Source organism: Meleagris gallopavo, chromosome 5 (genome assembly GCF_905368555.1).
Source record: "Meleagris gallopavo chromosome 5, MGAL_WU_HG_1.1, whole genome shotgun sequence".
Classification (NCBI taxonomy): domain Eukaryota; kingdom Metazoa; phylum Chordata; class Aves; order Galliformes; family Phasianidae; genus Meleagris; species Meleagris gallopavo.
In genome coordinates, this window is record NC_139408.1 from 6,731,063 (window position 1) to 6,750,799 (window position 19,737).

Genomic DNA, 19,737 nt, shown 5'->3' on the forward strand with positions numbered 1-19,737 from the left:
CAGTCATGCACTTGATACTCAAGATAAAACTGCTACATGGGGACAGGTCTGGAAGCACCTAGCTCTAGAAGGAAAAGCTCAGCTTTCAACAGGTGTGTAAAGTAACAATGCCCATACAAATATCAGTTTCCATTTAAGTCCAAGTTGTTTTTTTTCTGCATACTTGTGTAGATACTTCTGACAAATGGAGAAAACCAGGGTTGAACGGGATTCAGCTGTTTTGGAAGGAGTAGCTATTTGCAAAACAATCATTACATTTAAAACAATAATAAAGAAAAATAGGTAGTTAATGAGAAAAGACAACTAAAGGTGATGATTCCTGTTCCCTACATGAAACAAATACAAATACATAACCGGGACAGAAATATGTGGTTTTGCATGGAGACAGAAAAAGGCTGTCAGATTCAAGTCCATAATTAGTCACAGTACACCTTCAGCTGTGTAGCAACTTTGGCTACCATGGTACATATAATAAATGGTTGCACTCAGATACCATTCAAAATAATCACAAAACTATCTATACTCCCCAGTACCTGGCACATGTCAAACACGGACAGATGCTATAGTGTTTATTTAAAAGGGAGTTAAAATAAAAGGAAACATAAAGACCGGAATTAAAGACTGAACTCTGTAGCCTCTACAGAAATATGCCATAGGATTTTTTCCTCGTATATTGTATGCCATTTATTTCTGAGTGACCTTAGTGAGATGTACTTTAGAGTTCAGGGAGTACCTTGTAACAAAAGATCAGGAAGAAAACCACATAAGCTAGTTGATAAGCCTGATTTGTCCCTTGGAATTTTATCACCTTTTAAAATCACTTTACAGAGAGAAATGAATAGATAACTTTATCAAACAGTCTAAAAGTATATAAATTTAATACTTATTAATGTATTAACATTAGCAATCTCATCAGAAGATAACTTCTCTGTTTAATTCTGCCACAGCAGCCCCGCATGTGGGAATAACTGCAGTAATTGCTTACCTCAGACTAGGAAGGCTAGTCTCAAAATTAACCCTGGGCCCTCTACAACAACTATTCCACAGAGACTATGCAATATATCTGCCAGAAATACAAGTGCACAGAGCAGATGATGAGTTCATGGCAGAGCTTTCGGATGAATTACCCACATATCATGAACAGAAAAGGGAATATCTTGCTATTATACCAGCAGGCCTAAAGATACAGTAGAGTGCTAGCCCCCAAGTGTCAGGAACAAATATGTCCCCATGGAGGACTACTGTGATTCAAAGTGCATAAAATATATCCCTTATATACAGATGCTGCTCGTCCTGTGTTTTGGAGAACCACAGCAAGAATTTTGTGTTTGAGCATATGGACGAGTTATTCATGCCCTATCTACTCAGAGAAACAAACAGCCAAGCTAGATGGCTTGCAGGGCAGAACAGTTGGTTCTTTTCCCCCCTACAACCTAGCAAAAGGCCAAAATGGTGGTACTGAATTTTTATTTTAATCAGTTAATAGATGCAGTTTCTGACTGTCTGGCCTACTGAGGGAGATGGAAAATTTTAACCACATACTGTGTATTACTCAACTGATTCACCCTTTTTCAGCTTTCCTCTTAAGGCAAGTGGTTCTTGTCCTCCACACCACCACGGCCACCTCCCCCAAGAAAAGACTGTCTTGCATATTTCTGTGACAAGGTTGGTTGTCTTGAGCAGAAAACTCATAATTCAAACCGTACCAATTCAGTGTGCACTGAGCCCTGACAGGTCAAAGAGAACAGATCAAATCCACTTGATACAACACTGCAAAATGTTATATGTTGCCACAGATATCTGTGACCTTTTGCCTGGACAGGTAATTAATTTTGGTGAAATAACAAATCTTGAGGAAAGGATTCAGTATTACAATGCTATAGTCGCTAAACAACAGTTTGCTTTCTAAAGATTTTTAAAAAATGTTATGTATTATTTGTGACAGTTTAACACATCTATGTCCTTTTCTATCAGCATAGTACATTGTGCCTTATTGTTCATCATGATCTGCCACCAGGACCAACCCATCTGATACACGGTCTTTCAAATATAGTAGTTCTAACCTTAGAGAGAGAACAAAGGCTACAAAATCCATTTATCGCATAAGTGTCATGCTTAGAGTTCATTCTTATAGATTTTTCTAATCTGGAGACTTTGGGGAATGTTTTATTTTTTTATTCATTTTCAGATATAAGGTGCAGCATAACATGAAACCTACATTAAATGAAAATATTACTGTCTTGAAATGAGGCTTTGAAAAAAATGTCTATTTTAAGAGTTGTACAGCTGACTGCTCTTCTGGTCCACCTGACACACACTCTGAACTAATGTGTATCAAAAAAGCATGCTTCTATTTGTCATTCTGTACTTACCAGCTCAGCTCTTTCTGCTTCTAACATTATCAGCAGTTCATTTTGCTTAGATTCTGCAGCATGAATCAAGGATAACTGGTATCATAAATAGGTTGGAAGAAATAAAAATTAGAAAACCAAATATTGAAGTGATTAAATCTATCTTTCCTAACAGATTAGAAAGAGATGGAAAACTATACCTGTGGTGCTTCATTGAAAGTCAGAATACGTCTCTGATTCAATCCCTGAATACAATTCTTAATGCTAACTTCATCAATACAAAAAGTATTCTGCAACAGAGTAAAGATTTAACCAACTTTTCCATAAGTAAAAATCAGAAGAGTACTGCGTACGTATCTGAGATCAGAGAAAGCCTCATTTATCTTACCTTGAGACTTCAGGATTCAACTGAGTGTAAGCAGATATAAAAAACAAGAGTAAGACATTTCTTTCTTCAGTTGTACTCTGACTTTTTCACATTTATAAAATAGACACTTTCTTGCTGTTAAGACTCAATCTTGAGTATAGGTTTCGCCCCTGCTTGGATTTCAACTAGCTACAAAAATAACGAGCTGCTTCCCAAACTCTTATTTTAAAGGACTCATCTTTATTAACAATATGAAAATAATGGAACAAGTTTCAGCTATCTTCATCAATTTCTACATGGCCCCTTCAGGGCCTTTTCTGTCCTAGCTCCCCTGGATTCATAGACATTTTCCTTATCTTTTAGGTTTGGGCTAGATTTAATTAGACGCTTGCTAGCACAGCTCCATTCCATTCAGCTCAAATTTCTGGTACCATAACTATCACCAGAATCACTGAACATGACATTAGCAATCACTTGGGAATTTAATGTAGGGACAAAGACATAGTTTTGAACAATATAACTGAGGAGTCCTGAATTCACTGCTGTAGTCTCACAGCACATCACTGTTATACATTCTCTTCACATTCACCAGTGAAGTGAAGTACAGTGAACATATAGAAGTATGTTACTCATCAGTAAACATTTTTCTGACAGTAACATGAACTGCTCTCAAATGGAAAGGTACTTACTTAGTTTTAATAGTTTTCCCAGGTACATATGGTGCTCCTCTCTTTGCAATGGGTTCATAACCTGCGTGCCTACATATCTCTTCAATGCAGTGATAAATGCAAGAACACTGAGATACCATGAAGTGGTATAATATTGATGCCTACTACACCTACAAATAAATTGGATGCATCTAAAATTTTAAAAACATCTTTCCTGGTTCTCACGCAGGTAAGCTTTAATCTGATTTTAATAAACAGAAATTATGCATCATGCCTACCGTAAATTACAAAAATAAATATAACCCAAGAAAGACAAGAACAATCTGCATTCTGAGCTGAACTTAGCTGAATGACTGTTGTGATCATTTTCTGTAAATACTCAAATTTGAAGCAATTTTTACTATTTCTGTATTCCTTCTGTTAATGCATTTAACATCCAAGAAAAGCAAACTTCAGTGAGAATAATCGCACTATAAAGCAAGCCCAAAGCTGTGAAAACCTTAACATTAGTTTTAACATCACAGTGTGTAATTCCAAGTTTGCTTATTTCAGCGTAATAGAAACTTAAGCTTCCCAAGTACAGAGAACAATCTCTGGTCAACACAAGTTAACTCTAAGTTTACAACAAACAAATCAAGAGTCTGTTCAGAGTAATTACACATGGTTGATTTAAACTTCAGATTATTTAATGATCTGTGTTCAGATCAAATTCTGTGGATTACCTAATCAACTCCAAAGGAAAAAGGGATTTATTTTGCCTTAGTGATTTCATTTTTAGAACACTACTCTGGGATTAGCAGTTTTTCCTGCCTATACTGGTCTTCTGAAGCTCCTGTCAGTTCCACAAGGCACTGGCTTTCACCACTTCAGAAGGCTCACACCCAAAAGACTTGAGAACTTGTCAGTGGAGCAAATTGCTAAAGCCTACCAGCACCTGGCTTACGAATAGTTCTCCATTTGAGGTTCTATATTTTGGATCATCTGAATAATATTTCTTCCTGTAAATTTTTTGAAAGATTTTAGAAATAGTGTGTTTCAGTGAAATTTCCCTTCCAATTCTTGAGAGCCACCTACTGGAAGCCCAAATCTCAAAGTCCTTCTCATCATTGTAGTACATATCAGCGGTATCACTCCTGATGCTTTTTATAGTAGGACAGATTCCACTTCCTTGGAACTCAGACATTTTATTTATTTATTTTTAACAGCAACGTGAACCAGTCTTCAAGATATACAAATCAAGGTAGTAAATGAAATAAAAATAATAACCCTAGACAGAATAGGAATTAAGTGTTGAACTTTGCATTTACAGTCAAGAAGAGCAGGTAACAGCATTTGCAAGTACCATACAGTTATTCATGTAACTGCAAAGTGCCTAACTTATTATGCCAATGCTCTGGTTCAACTGAGATGCCAGAAACAAACTGTTTCTGAAACCAATCATAGCTTGATATATAAAAGCTAAACATCAACTTAAATTAGTCAGTTATTTCACAAATCTAGAATTCACTCTGAATTGGTTCCAGCATAATCTTTAAGCTCAGAAAAGTTCAGCCAGTATCTGAAATTACAACTGCAAACAGATAAGTAACAAGATATTTTTTTTTTAAGCCTCAATCAGATGTCAAAAAGACAGATACGAAACGGCAAAAAGGTGAAATAAAGCAGCAAAGCAGCAGCATGGACAGAAAAAGAATATTATCTTGTCCAGAGTGAAAAAGGACAAGATTAAAAAAGGCATGTACACTTACATCAACATACTTGTTTCCTTTTAGAAGTTTTCCTGGCAAATCAAGACAGTAATAATAAACCTGTTCTACGAATGACTTAATAGAAAAACTATTCCCTGAGATGAGAAAACTCTTTCTGCTCTGTTAGCATACAACATCCTGTGTACTGAAACTAATGTCTTGCCTGGCCTGCCAAGCCAGTCCTGCTTTAAACGGTTATAAAAAATATATTTAACATATACAGATAGTATACATATAAATATATTCTCCAGTGATACATCTAGGCAGAGCAAAACTGGGAAGTATTAACTGAAAGAAAAATTATGTCCAGTTCTTTACCAGAAGCCATAGCTCCAATAAAACTTCATCTGACACAGACCATCATTGCCATTTATCATGATATAACAGCTTTACAAGCACAGCAATATCTTGTTAACAAAAACCCTTGGAAGCTTCTAGTCTCTTGTTGCATTGGTAATCCTGAGACAAGATGGAATAACACTAAAAATATCTATTTTCTTCTGCAGCATGCTTAAGGATATTTAGTATGTCCATATACAGGACATTTATCAGTCAAGATAGTTTGCTTTGTAGATAATCTATCGCTATTCAAGATTTACTCTGGAAATGAGAAAGGAGATCACTCTTTTTGTTTGTACTTCCCCAGTGCTGAAGCTGATTAGTTTGTGAAAAAGATGATAGTGCACTTCATCAAGACATTCCAGAGAACATAATCAAGGCAGAATATATGCTTCCTGAAGTACTTATTCTCAAGAATCCCACATGCAAGCTTTATATCTTCCCTAGCAGGAGTTCTGCAGTATAATGAAATAGCACTGGGATGAAAACCAAGTATTTGCCTTTAAATATGAACTGGCAAATTGTTTATGCCTCTTGGGACAAAGCAAAATTATAAGAAAAAAAAGATGTATTTCTGCTTGTAAAATAAATATAATTGTAACTTGCAACAAACAAGGAAATGAAGATTCAATACTCCTGTCGTGATAACTTTTTCATGCTTTCTGTCAACACTTGCATGCTTATGTAAACACAGGAGAGTCAGAAGCCAAAGGAAAGCTGTATAAATTTTAAGAAACAAAACCTGCAAAGAAATAAAAATGGAAAGAAAAAGTGAAGAGGTGGAGATTTCTGAGAAAGAGAAGCAGAGACATCCAGTTTGGCTTTAGATACAAAAGGACCTTTCTAAAGTCCTAACATGTGGTTTCCTAAGGAATTCAATATTAGCTTTGTCATGTCTCTCTCCAGAGAAGGCATTCAGTAATGAAAGCTTTTAAAAAGAAGAAATTTAAAAATTCCTTAAATATATTACTCCTTTAAATTAAGCAAGTTTGAAAAGGTGATTATTATTCTGAAAGAAGAGGTCTTTAAAGGACTCTATTATAATGACAATGAACTGTGTTAAGGATACTGATTTTAGTTTCAAAAGCACTCAGAAGAGGAACAAGAAGGGAAAATGTTGTTTGTTTTCAATTTACGATTTTCAGTCTTACTATAAATAGGCTGAATACCAGAAGTGGAAAAAAAAAAGGTTTTAGATTGTTTCATAGTAACAACTATGGTTGTTGAAATAGATGATTACACATCAGATCTCCCTATGAAGGAGAAAAAAGCATTTCAGTGACTTTGAAGTTGCATGATTTACACCAAGTTTATCCTGCACAGTTCTGGTTACATGGGAAGGCAAATGGGAGGAAAAGGAGGGGAAAGAAATTATTTTTATTTGTATTTAATGAAATTTGGCTTACAGGCTTTATGTGACTCAGTACTGAACATCTGGGATTGATCATAGGATCACAAACTGGAAAGCAGTCATCTGGCTTCTAGAAATACAACTTTCAGTTCCTGCTCCACAACTTTTTTTTTTTTTTTAATGATAAACTGAACTGCAACAGCCATTTTAAGTCTTCTTAATAACTGTAGCCTCGTTATTTTCCACATTGTGGCATCTGACAACTATATTAAATTTTATTTAATTCTGGAGTGGCAGTGAGGGTTGCACTCTGTACGTATATTAATTCAATATTTTTTCCCTTCAAGATTTAATTAAACAATGATCATCGTGGGACTTCATTTTTTGTTAGTCCCATTCTTCATCAAAAACATCATGGGAGAGGCCCAATATATAATGCAAGATGCAGCACTGATGAACTACATAGACCAGCGTATCCTATCTTTAGAGGTATGTGCTACTTATATAATTTAGTAATACTGCCTAAGTACGGTGTTGAAAATGCATTGAGGGGGTGAGAGAGGATAAATACTGAAGTGTTTGTATTCTAATCAGTATCAGGAAGATAAGTTTCCAGCTTTTCCAAATAAGTACAGTTAAGTAAAACTGTTGCTAACCCTTTAGCTATAATGACTGCCAGTTATTATTTATTGTACAGTATCATTTCATGGAGTTATATTTTACGGCATTATCACTTGTTTGTTTTTTTCACACCATCAGTGAAACTTAGCCAAATATGCAAGTGTTTAACATCAGTTAAACATCAGATGGAGTCAGTCCATCTGAAGGAATGGTATAATGATACTGTTACCACTAGAACTGCTGTCAGTTACTAAGGAGACAGAAAACAATGCCCAATAACTTTCTGTGTAAAGATAAACATGGTCAAGAGAGTAACTTAAGATACATTTGTGTAGAACAAATCCTTGAATTGGGATTTGAAATATTCCTCTTGCAGCTGCAAGACAGAAACAGGTCTTTGCCTTAAACTATATGAAAATATCAGTGCCTCTTAATATTTGCAGAATTATAAGTCTTCTACAGACAGCTAAATTTAAATTCACCCAATCAGGCACTTTTTTTTTTTTTTTTTTTTTTTTTAAATACAGCCAACTTTGGGGGGGGAAAAAAAAAAAAACAACAAGAAAACAAAATACTACCTCATGTCAGAATTTCCTTCTTCCCAAAACCACACTAAGTAGGACTCTGGTCAGAAGAGGGCTATTTATGTGAAATGTTCAGGCTTGTAGATTTCCTGCAGAAAAAAATTTTGAGACTGTTTCACCAGTAATCCTACAGGAACAGTTTCAGGAAAGCAAGTAGGCAGAGATCACGTGTCCTTAAGACTCTGGCTATTCCTACTCTCTAAGCAGCAGCAGACCAATGTTTTCAAATAGAAGGTGGAACTGTAAAGGAGGAGATAACAGAAATTAAGTAATTGTGAATTAGACTGACATCTATACAAAATATGTGTTTCTATGTAAACTCTTTCTCAAGAACAGACTGAAAAAATGCAACCAAGACATACTGGATTATGTTGAAGAATTTCAAGACTTTTCAAAGATGGTACTGTCACGTCTGTCAGGACTGAACAGTTACAAGACTGAGGTTAAAGATGAAGTAGAGAATTTGCTAACAAGAGTTGAACGAGCACAGAGGGACATTGACTATTTTGGATCTGTGAGAGATTCTAAGATGTGCGTAGAAGTAGATGAAGATCTCGTGAAACAGCAGCTATTAGAAGAAGCAGAAGAAAAAAGGAAACTTAAAGTCATGCTTAATGCAAGTAAGAACAGATCACTTGCAGGGATAACAGATTTTCACAAGTTACACGAATATCAAACATAATATGGTTTTCACATGTAAATACTAGTCTTTGAAAAAAAGTACATGTTTTATATGTGTGGGAGGGGGACATAGGGAAGAACAGTCCAAATGTTTATTTTGCATAAACCTGATGTATCAGGTTTACTCTTTGAAAGCTTTTACTACAAAATTAAAACCAACAAAACAAAACAACAAAACAACAACAACAAAAAAAACAAACAACCATGTTCTTGCAAAGTCCCACAACAATCGAGCAATTGCCACTGCATTTCCACTGTATTGAGGAATCGGTGTTGGTATTTGTTTTTTGTACTGGCAAGAAATCAAAGCTTTAAAAGTGAACTCAAGTTTTTATTAACTTAATTCAGTACTACATTTTCCTTCTATTTTGCTGCCCTCTTCTGTTATTTTGTTATCCATCTCCCCCACTGTGTACTTCATCAACAGAGCACAGTGGATTAGCTACGACCAAAGTTCAATTCTAATTTGAAAGTTAAAGTGTAAGGTATCCATTATGAAGAAAATACTCAACGTCCCCAAACAAACTAATTTGATCATTATAAAACATCTTTATGTTATTTTAATTAATGATATATACACAATATATCATTTACGTCTATTTGATGTAGTCTGTACATTCAAATGTAGCAACAGTTACAGGAGATAGACAGTTCTTTTAAGCTGCTAGGTAAAGATCTCTAGCATCAATTATACAATTCCACTAGCTTCAAAAGAAATGTGCTGAATTAATTTTACAAATAAGTTCACACTTCTTTAGGCTTTTCCAGCAATGGAGCATTAATGCAGATGGTAACAGAAGTGACCACCAATTCTGCTTCTAAACTCTACTACTATAGTGTTTGAGAGATCTGAATATCAAGACTTCCTTCTTTCCAGGTGTACTTTTTTCTGAACATTAGAGGATTTTAAGTTGTCTGTAGTAAAGACACTTGGAAAATCATTTTTCTGAGAGTTTCTGAGGGGGAAAAGTCCCTTTTTAAATGTTATTACTTTTTATTTTATTGCAGCAGTTCACAGTAACTTTCTGCTAATGCTTGCCCCACTGAAGGGAAACTACTCACTGTGTAGATTTTAAAGTACTTAGGAGCTAGATATTCACAACTCCAACACACAGTAACTCTGTCTCTATTACCATATAGAACCCAGAAGTTTGGGTTTTTTGTTTTGCTGAAGCACTCTGAGATTGGCAATTTTAAATAAATAAAAGCTAAAAATAAAGTCCAACTAACTTTGGTTCAAGCTCATATACACTTGAAGATAAATATTATATATATTCTATTATATATACATATGTATACACACAGGTACATGTGTACATAATGATTATTCTTACATTCAGTAGTTGATACCATATTCTGTTTTGCCCTGCTTTGGGTGGAATTGGTAAATTCTCTTCTGCATATTATAAGGCTTGTTAATAGAAGGCCCGGATAATGAGGATAATTTTTGGTATACTTTCTGCTCATTGTGCTTGTTAGTTCCTTAGTTCCATCCAGCAAGATGTTAGGAAAGCCAATTTGAGATAACAAAGAGAAACACTTCACAGATTTCAGACAGTAATCCAGTTATTTGGTGCATTTCTCCTGTAGATGAGGAGCGCATTGCTAACACCTACTAGATATTTTAACTTAATGATTTTAGTTATTTTAATGTATCTAATCAATAAACACTAGTTCCAAGAAAGCTGTTGTAGATTGCTGGAGAAAGCTGCAACCAGAGTAAGGGACTTCCAGCAAAAAGTCCAAATGCTTTAGCTGCAATAATATAGCAGTGCTTTCGTAGAGGATATCAGTACACACAAATTACATAATGCTTGATTTCTAAAGGCAAATGGAATCTTGCCAATGACTTCAATAAGTTCACATCAGGCCAGTAAGGGAACTGTTTTTTGCTTTCTCCATTTCATCTACTGCCAGAACTTCCTGCCTTAAGGCTTTTTTTGTTCTGTTTACTAAAATGGCTGCACTTAAAGGCAATTCATTAAACTTCAAATAGTGTCTCTTGTAATTTGAATACTTTTGGTAAACAAGCTTGTTAATATGCTTTGCAGAACAGTTTTTTTTTCTTCCTCCCCGGAAAGACAGTACCCAATAAAATACTCTAAATACTTGGGTCTTCACAAACTTAGTGCTTCTTGGTCTTAAACTGTGCAAAAAGCATACAAAACGCAACAAAGCCAAAACAATCACAGAATTGTAGGGGTTGGTAGGGATCTCTAGAGATCATCAAGTCCAGCTCCTCTGCTAAGGCAGGTTTCTTACAGTAGGTCACACAGGCAGGCATCTGGGTGGTTCTTGAATATCTCCAGAGAAAGAGACTCCACAACCTCTCTGGGCAGCCAGGGCTCCGTCCCTCTGCCAGTAAAGAAGCTCTTCCTTGAATTAGTGAGGAACTTTCTGTTCTTCCAATTTCTGCCCACTGTTCCTTGTTCTACTGATGATCCTCTTAGTGACAAGAGCACACTGCCTGCTCACTGCCAATCTGTTGTACGCCAAGATGCCCAAGTTCTTCTCTGCAGAGCTTCTCTCCAGCAGGCCAGCCTCCAACCTTACTGACATATGTAGTTATTCCTACCCAGGTGCAAGACCTTTGTTGAACCTTGCTCTTGATGAGTCCACATCAGATTCCTCTCTACCCATCTCTCTAATCTTGTCCAGGTCTCACTGAATGGCAGCACAGCCTACCAGTGTCAGATACTCCTCCCAGCTTTGTATCATCAGTAAACTTATGAAGACTAGACTCTACCCCTTCCTCCAGGTAATTGATAAAGATGTTGAACAAGATCTGACCCAGCACCAACCCCTGGGGAACACTGCTGGTTACAGGCCTCCAACCATTCTGCACTGCTGATGACAACCCTCTGAGCTCTGTCAGTCAGCCAGTTCTCAACCCACTTTACAGTCCATTCTTATCTATCCCACACTTTCTAATCTTCATTACAAGGATGCTGTGGGAGACGGTCAGATACATTGCTGAAGTCAAGATACACGACATCCACTGCTCTCCCACCATCTACTCTGCTGGTGATGACATTATAGAAAGCTACCAGGTCAGTCAAGCATGGTTTCCCCTTGGTGAATCCATGTTAACTACTCCTGACAACTTTCTTCTCTAATTGCTTGATGATGGCATTCAGAACAAGTTGCTTCATCCAGGGTTGGAGGTGAAGCTGACTGGCCCGTAGTTGCCTAGATCCATACTTCTTGACCTTTTTGAAGACTGATGTGACATTGACTATCCTCCAGTCCTCAGAGACTTCTCCCATTCTCCAAGACATTTCAAAGATGACAAAGTGGTTTGCCAATCATTTATGCCAGCTCCCTCAGCACATGTGAGTGATCTCACTGGGGCTCATGTATTTCTGAGCCCATGATTTTGGCTCTCTGATTAGATCCACATGGACCAAGGGAATTCCACCTCCCAGACTCTCTCCCTTACCTCCAGGGTCTGGACTCTTGAAGAGCAACGTTAGTAGTAAAGACTGAAGCAAAGAAGGCATTCAGTATCTCCATCTTCTCAACATCCCCATTACCTGGGCATCCACCTCATTCACACATTTTCCATAGTCCTCCTTATACTACCAACATACTTTAAAAAGCCTATGTTATCCTTGACATCCTTTGAAATATACAATTCCAAGCAGGTCTTTAGCCTTCCTTGTTGAAGGCTCACTTACTACAGTAAAAGCTTTATCCATGATTCCACAGTCATGCTTCTAGCATAAGAATCAGTAACACAAACTACATCTGTTCTTTTCATCTTTGCATCATTAAAGCAATTTAAAAAAATAAATAAATAAAAAAAATCACAGAACATCTTAGGTTGGAGGGGACAAAGATCATCTGGTTCCAGCCTCCTCTACCATGGGTAGGGTTACCAGCCACTAGACCGGGCTATCCAGGATCCCATCAAACCTGGCTTGAAATGCATCCAGATATGGGGCATCCACAACTTCTCTGGGCATCCTGTTCCAGTGTTTCACCACTCTCTAAGAAATTTCTTTGTAACATTTAACCTAATCTCCTCTCTTTTAGTCATTCCCCCTTGTCACATCACTATAAGACCATGTAAAAAGTCCAGCTTTTCATCCATCAGGATGAAGTTCTTCATGACAGACCCGTTCTTCTCCCAGCCTGTATTCACATCTGGGTCTAAGTCAATCTCAAGTGTAACACCTTGTATTTGATCTTGTTAAATGTCATCAAGAACTCATGTGCACACTTTTCAAGCCCGTCCAGGTCCCTCTGGATGGCAGCCCTTCTATCTATGGTGTGAACTGCACCACTCAGCTAACAGAAAAAGAAGCTAACAGAGGATAAGAGAATTCCTAAATGCGTATACACATACACATATCGCATATCAGGAGGATAGATTTTAGCCTGTGTACTTTCAATAGGAAATAAATTTGATTATTTTCTTGCACTGATCTAACATCTCTTTGAAGTCAAAATTATAGCCCTGTAAGAGAATAGATGACAATAATCAGGGAATCACTACTATGTTATCTACCAACTTTCTATCAGGTACATGAACTGAATACTTTTTGAGTAACTCCAGTCTAATAAAGCAGCATGTGTAGCTGAAGGTTTGCTGTTCCTTTGGTAGGAGATGTTAAATATATAATAAAGTTAGGTTCAACACTGTTTAGCATAGCCACATATTTAACAGTGGCCACATAGATTCCATTTTTATTGATATACTCACCTTGGCATTTAGGTTGGTTAAAAAGAAAGTAAATAATTCAAAGAAAGGAAACTATACAATTCAAATATTCTAACTTGATTTTTTTGTTTTTGGGTATTTATTTACAGGTTGTGACCACTTGCTTGCAAGTGTGAAGTCCCTAAAGATGGTCAAGAAGACTGGAGACAAGCATGGTTCTTGGATGAAAGATCCTGGCAAGAAGCATACAAAGATTTATTTATTAAATGGTACTGTGAATAATGTTATTTTTGAATTTCCAAACATCATGACATTCATGGAAAGCAATCATACACTAAAAGCTCGCAGAGTCATCCTGCCATTTCCTTGGGAAGGGACTGGCCACATTATTTATCAGGGTTTCCTATTCTATCACAGACACGGCTCCTTAAATGAAATAATTAAATTCAATATCCAGAAGAGAAATATAGTTGACCGTATGCTACTGCCAGGGGCTGGAAGAATTCCTGCCTATCAACTTTCTCCATCTAAAAAAATAGATCTTGCTATTGATGAGCAAGGGCTCTGGGCAATCCATGCAGAACCAGAGATTGGAGGAAACCTTGTAATTACCAAAATCAACCACATAACCATGTCAGTGGAACACACTTGGGATACAACATGCAGTAGCAAGGATGCTGAAGCAGCTTTCATGGCATGCAACATACTCTATGTTGTGTACAACTTTCCTAGTGGAGGCACCTCTCGCATACAATGTGCATATGATGTTTTGGGTACTGTAAATACTTATGAAATACCAGTATTGCATTTTCCAAAACGTCAGGGTAGCCATTCCACTATTCATTATGATCCCAAGGAAAAGCAGCTCCTTGCTTGGAGTGACGGATCCCAGATTATTTATAAGCTTCAAAACCAGCAAAAAGCTTAGAATCTTGAGCAACTTTTCAAATACATCTAAAAGCTAACAGTCTCATGTCAATGTGGAATTAATATAATTTTGATGAACAATAATGACCATCTGCTACAACTTTCATTTTTTACCACATAAATTAATGCTTACACATGCCAGCGACCTTAAGTTAGCATCCATTTAAAAATATGTAAATTATGTATCCATAAATAAGAATTAAGTCATGAATTAGTACCATATGAGTACATACAAACTAGTCTTAAAAATTACGGTAAAAATACAAATGGGTATGTATATATACACACTAACATATCTCTGACATGTTCTATTCCTATTAAAACTATGCTTTCTGCTTCATTGTCATGGAAATCCATTAAGCCCCTCCTACCAAACACACACTATTTTACTGCCTTCAGTATCTCAGTTCACTGTAAAAAAGAAATCTTTGTCAAAAGGACTGTAAAAATCATATGGTACTGGAGGAGCTATCTATGAAGATCTAATAGCAAAGATTTATCATTTTGCAAAGCAAAGCAGTATACATTCTTACAAACACATGGTTTATGTTTAACATATGATCTTCCTGCACATTATATCAAGGCTATTTCTAAAAATAGATTTTCTAGCCTATTTCCACAAAAATTTCACAATTTTTATTGAATGCATAGCTGCCCAGGCCACTTTTGGTCTAACAAACACATTAGTTGCAGTTAGATATTCCCACTTATCAGCTACAATTTGTCACTTTTCAATTTTTTTCAGTGTATCACTGTTTATTTGTAGGAGGGAACATTCCTATATCTGTTCTGAACCACATGCTGTTGTTTTACTTATCAGTAATTGTTTTCTTTCCACTATCAGCATCTAGTTCTGAGGTACTTTTTCAATATTCCCAAACATTTCTATTGTTCATAGCTAAGTCTTTCTTATCCTGTCCTCTGACTTCAGCAAAATATCTGTACAGAAAATGTGGACAAGATGAGCCCAAGTAGTGCAAGTGAGTGCACATCACTTGCTCCATCCTAGCTTTGCTAGGAACTCCACAGAAATACAGCTTCATTTGCAAAAAACAAACAAACAAAAAACCAAACAAAAAAAAAACAAAACAAAAAAAAAAACAAAACAAAACAAAAAAAACAAAACAAAAAAAAACACAAAACAGCATACACACACTAGAATCTTGGAAAATACAGATTTTAGCTTGGATTTTAACTGGATATTCATTACACAAAAAAAGTACTAGAAAAGCAATCCATAGAGAACCCATTTTGTTCTTTACACTGAAAGTGCTGATCCGCTTGAAAGATGCTTACACAGAACAAAAATCAGGGAATTATTTTGTAAATGAGTTCCAGAATACAGTTAAAAGAGTATGGACTGAGAGATTACAACAATATTGGTCTGATTTTAGCAAGAGAAAATATCATTCTAAACAGTCTTAATGACTACAGCATTAATTCCATGTTGTAGAGGCCACAAGGAGCAGTTAAAGACATCCTTGGACTTCAAACAAGGAGGGCTGGATATGATTTGCTATGTGACCATAGGTGAAAGGCATATTTAGCCTTTTATTCCTCATCTGTAAAGTTACACATGCAAAATGAAGTATTAACCACCCCTGTAATGCTTTGAGATCCTTACTGTAAAAGGATGTGTAATCTTGACTTAACAAATAAAGGCTTTTGACATAAATATGAATTAAGCTTGCTATTTCAGAAAAGGCATTCCTGAAGGTTCTCTCTGTGTAATAGTGTGTAGAGTACAGCACACTTCATTATTATTCTATATTCAAGATGGTTGTATCAATCAACAACACTCAAAAACTCAGGCTAGGCAGTCTCTGAACCTTGCTGCCTGGGAAATGCAAACCCCATAATAAATTCATAGATGGCCTAATTTTGATAAGAAGTAGGTTCCTGCATGGATGAGCTTTGCGAGGTTACTTCATATCACATTAAAAAGAGACTAAAAGCACTGTCTTTTTAGTTTATTCACAAGGAGTAGCAAAGTTTCAAGACTTTAACTTGAGAAATATATGAATGGTAAAACATCTATAATTTGCAGATGTTAGTAGTGATGTTGATTTGCTGACTGTTTGTGTGCAAACAAGGAAAGAGAACAGAAGGAAACATCACTGAATAAGTCTGCTGCAACTACTTGTAAGGCCTTTAATGACCTGGACTCTGTGTTCTTCCAGGGAATTTACTCCAACAATTCACAAGCAAGCCTCTGGATCATTCTTCTCAAAGCATAAATTCTGTTTTTTTTTTTTTTTTTTCTTGCTATAATACAACCCCATTCATTTCCTTCACATCTAGAATAAGAACACAAAAGTAACTTTTTTCGACCATAGAGTTAAACAAACCTACAGCCAATCTCAAGGAAGTACCAAAAAAGAATACAAGAAATTGTGCACTTGTAACTGTGCTTTAATGATTCATGCTAGAGGGACTCTCTCTGTGTCAATATCACTGAAGATTTTTCTCACAAGTCCGCCCAATTGATTTTTACTTTAAAGGCCCAGCCCTAAACTGCTTCCACTATCACTGTCCATTTACTACAACAGAAGATTAGAAGGCAAAGCGTCAGTGTAATTTCCCGTGCACATATTCAAATTGAAAATGATACTATCTCATGTAGATACGATGGTTTTCACTTTAGGAGTTGCAGAGGTTTACTTTGGCTTTTTGCTTCTACTGTATTTGTCCAAAAGCAATTTTAACGTATCCGCCAGATGTAAGCAGATTTAATACCATCTTTCCAGTGCCACATCTGCAGTTGGTAGAAGCTTGTACAGAAAAGTTCTTGGTTTTGTTTTCTGGCTGTTGGGGTTATTTTGCTTGTTTGTATTTTGAATAGGTAAAAAAAACAACCTAATTTAAACCCTTAAACGCTCTTAGCTTCTTTCCTGAGTTCACATAAGAAGCGATTACCTGCATTCAGTGATTTCAATTGCAGAGCCAATCAGAAACTGAAGTATGCTCAGAGCATACATCACTATGCAAAGTGTTAACTCCTAAAAAGGTCTAAAAAATACTTCAGTAATTTTTTTTAGCACAAGCAATTTCACTGAATGATATTATAACATGATAGAAAGCATAAGATAGCAGAGCAACAAGATCTTTGGCTACAGTAAGCAAGGTTCGCGTAAATGCGATTGCAGTAGGCACAGAAATAAGAGAAAGAAACTGCTTACTTTTAGAAGGCTTGCAAGGTCCTCAGGTATAGCAGAAATCTCCAGATGAGATGTCCTCACCTCCACTGCCCTTCAATGAGGTCTGAGAAGAGGTGAATGCTGGCTCCAGCCCTTCCAGTCATTCAGTGCATTGCTTGCACCTGAGCTGCCCTAGGTTGGCTCTGCCTTCCCACCAGGTGCTCAATCACTGCTTCAGGTCATGACTCAGCATTTTCACTACACATATTGAATCCACCATTTCAGAAGTTAGTCACTACAGTGAGAAAAAAGTTTCAAATAACAAAATCAAGTTCTTAAATTTATAATATCATCTTATGTTACGTATTTTGAATTTTTTTTTCATTAAACATACTAAAAACAATGGGGGTTTTTTGTTTGTTTGTTTGTATGCTTGCTTTTTCTTCCCCAGGTGTTTTTGTTTGTTGGCTTTTTTTGTTTTAAAAATTCTTCAATAGATATAAAGGATGTACATTTGTTCTACCCAAGTAATTTTAAGTTCATTTAAAATGTTGTATATTGTTACATATTATTATTGTTGTATATTATCACCTTGTATATTTATATTTTGACTTGCACAAATGCACACAGAAGCAGGAAAAAAAGCAAGAGCACGCAGCCGCACAAAGATAAAACTTTCAATTCGTATCACTATAGTTTTGCATGTGAAATTGAGCATCCCAAGATGGTAGGGACTCACAAGGATCACTGACACCAACTCCTAGATCCACGCTATACAATTGTCCAACTTAAGCTTATCTTACAGTCGAAAAGAGAACATTTTTTCCAATCCACAATAATTCAGCTACTCCTGCAACATAAACCCCTATAGGTTTATCAGGCATAGCTCTGAAATGCAGGTGGCACAATTAAGTTGTAGCTGATTTCACAAGCCATAGTTTTAGTGACTCCCTTTAAAAGGGCTATAAGGCAAAGAAATAGCAGGTTAAACATATCCTGCTATGTAAACCAAACTTCTTGGTGAAGTGTATATGCAGATTAATAAGTCTGCTGTTATATTTACCTAATGTTATTTGCTACATTGAATTCAAGTGTTCTTATTCATAACGATCACATTTATATTTCATCCTTGATCATGCCTATGCAGATGAACTTGTTTTTTTCTCACAAAACAATCAAACACTAGATGACTGACTGTCCAAGAAAAACAACAAAGAATGTTCATAAACAAGACATGAATACTTTTTGAAAAGGAATGTGCTACATCCACAGGAACAGCAGACAAGCAAGGAAAGTTCAAAGCTGAATTCATATCCCTGTTCATCCCATTACTTCAGGGAAGCAAATATTTATTTTCTTTGTGCATGTTTATACAATTGTAATGAATAAAGTCAGCATTCTAGGTTCTCGGTGAATCATGAACTAGCTTTTATTACTGAACATTACAATTGTGTTTTTTAAAGGAACCCAAAAGGCAAGTCTTATCTGCTTAAAAGCACACAAATATTTGCAGAAAGAAAAACCTGTATGCAATAACAAAAACTTAATTATTTCCCAGGTCGAACACGTGAGTCACAATTCAGATCTATATACAGAAAGTCACCACCTTAAGCAACAGTAACAAGAAAACATTTATTATTGTACTAGGAAGTTTTTGATACTCAGGTGCTCCTTTCAGATTTCCATTTGAACTTACAGAAATAAAGGCATAGCACAGAAGAAACAGTTTCAATTATTAAGCAGATATGAGCATACTCATAACCTTATGTATAGCTGCAATCAATGTGAAATCACAAGATTCAGAAGTCACTTGCAACACAGGTTTCCTCACAACTTCAAAATGAGATCTGCATATCTTGCAGGAGCCATCAAATACACTAGATATGTATCCTAATTTGAGTGAAAACAGTAAGGCGATTTGTTTTGGCCCTACAGAAGAAAGGAAGTTTTTTATATAGCTGACATTATTTATCAACCCTCACTAATGCTTCCCAATTTATATAAGATATGCTATAAAGTCTGAAGTCTAGTTTCTTAACAACTAGTTTTTAAGTTTATGGGTAATATAAATAAAATTTAATTGTTTGTAGTCAGGTTTTTTTACTATGATATGTTCAGTTTCCTATAGTAGTTAATTTAAATATAAGAACTTCACAGATTTTTCCTTTTATTTCCAAAAAGCTAGTCAAAGTATGATGACCAAGATGTAGGTAGACACTTATCAATAAGGTCTATTGCTTAAAGACAGAACAAACATAGTAAAGACACATTAACTTTAAAAAAAAAGTATGAACTGCTGA

At 36.0% G+C, this 19,737-nt stretch overlaps 1 protein-coding gene across 2 annotated transcripts; it reads left to right on the forward strand.

The window, feature by feature from the left end:
• Positions 1 to 6,886: 6,886 nt before the first annotated feature.
• On the forward strand, positions 6,887 to 15,975 carry OLFML1 (olfactomedin like 1). Of its 2 annotated transcripts, none has more exons than XM_010710969.4 (3): positions 6,887 to 7,313; positions 8,361 to 8,649; positions 13,523 to 15,975. In XM_010710969.4, exons 1-3 carry the CDS (start codon positions 7,185 to 7,187, stop codon positions 14,299 to 14,301), a joined length of 1,197 nt encoding a protein of 398 aa, XP_010709271.3. In that variant the 5' UTR covers positions 6,887 to 7,184; the 3' UTR covers positions 14,302 to 15,975. The 2 variants fall into 2 exon arrangements, with proteins under 2 accessions (XP_010709271.3, XP_085080175.1); XM_085224049.1 differs by having other exon boundaries at positions 7,176 to 7,313; positions 8,366 to 8,649.
• Positions 15,976 to 19,737: the final 3,762 nt, after the last annotated feature.

Bases quoted from the DNA above. Each gene is read 5' to 3' on its own strand.
- OLFML1 (XM_010710969.4), top strand. From the start codon at position 7,185: ATGATCATCGTGGGACTTCATTTTTTGTTAGTCCCATTCTTCATCAAA. The intron at 7,314-8,360 runs GTATGTGCTACT...CTCTTTCTCAAG, and splicing joins AGCGTATCCTATCTTTAGAG to AACAGACTGAAAAAATGCAA. The intron at 8,650-13,522 runs GTAAGAACAGAT...ATTTATTTACAG, and splicing joins TAAAGTCATGCTTAATGCAA to GTTGTGACCACTTGCTTGCA.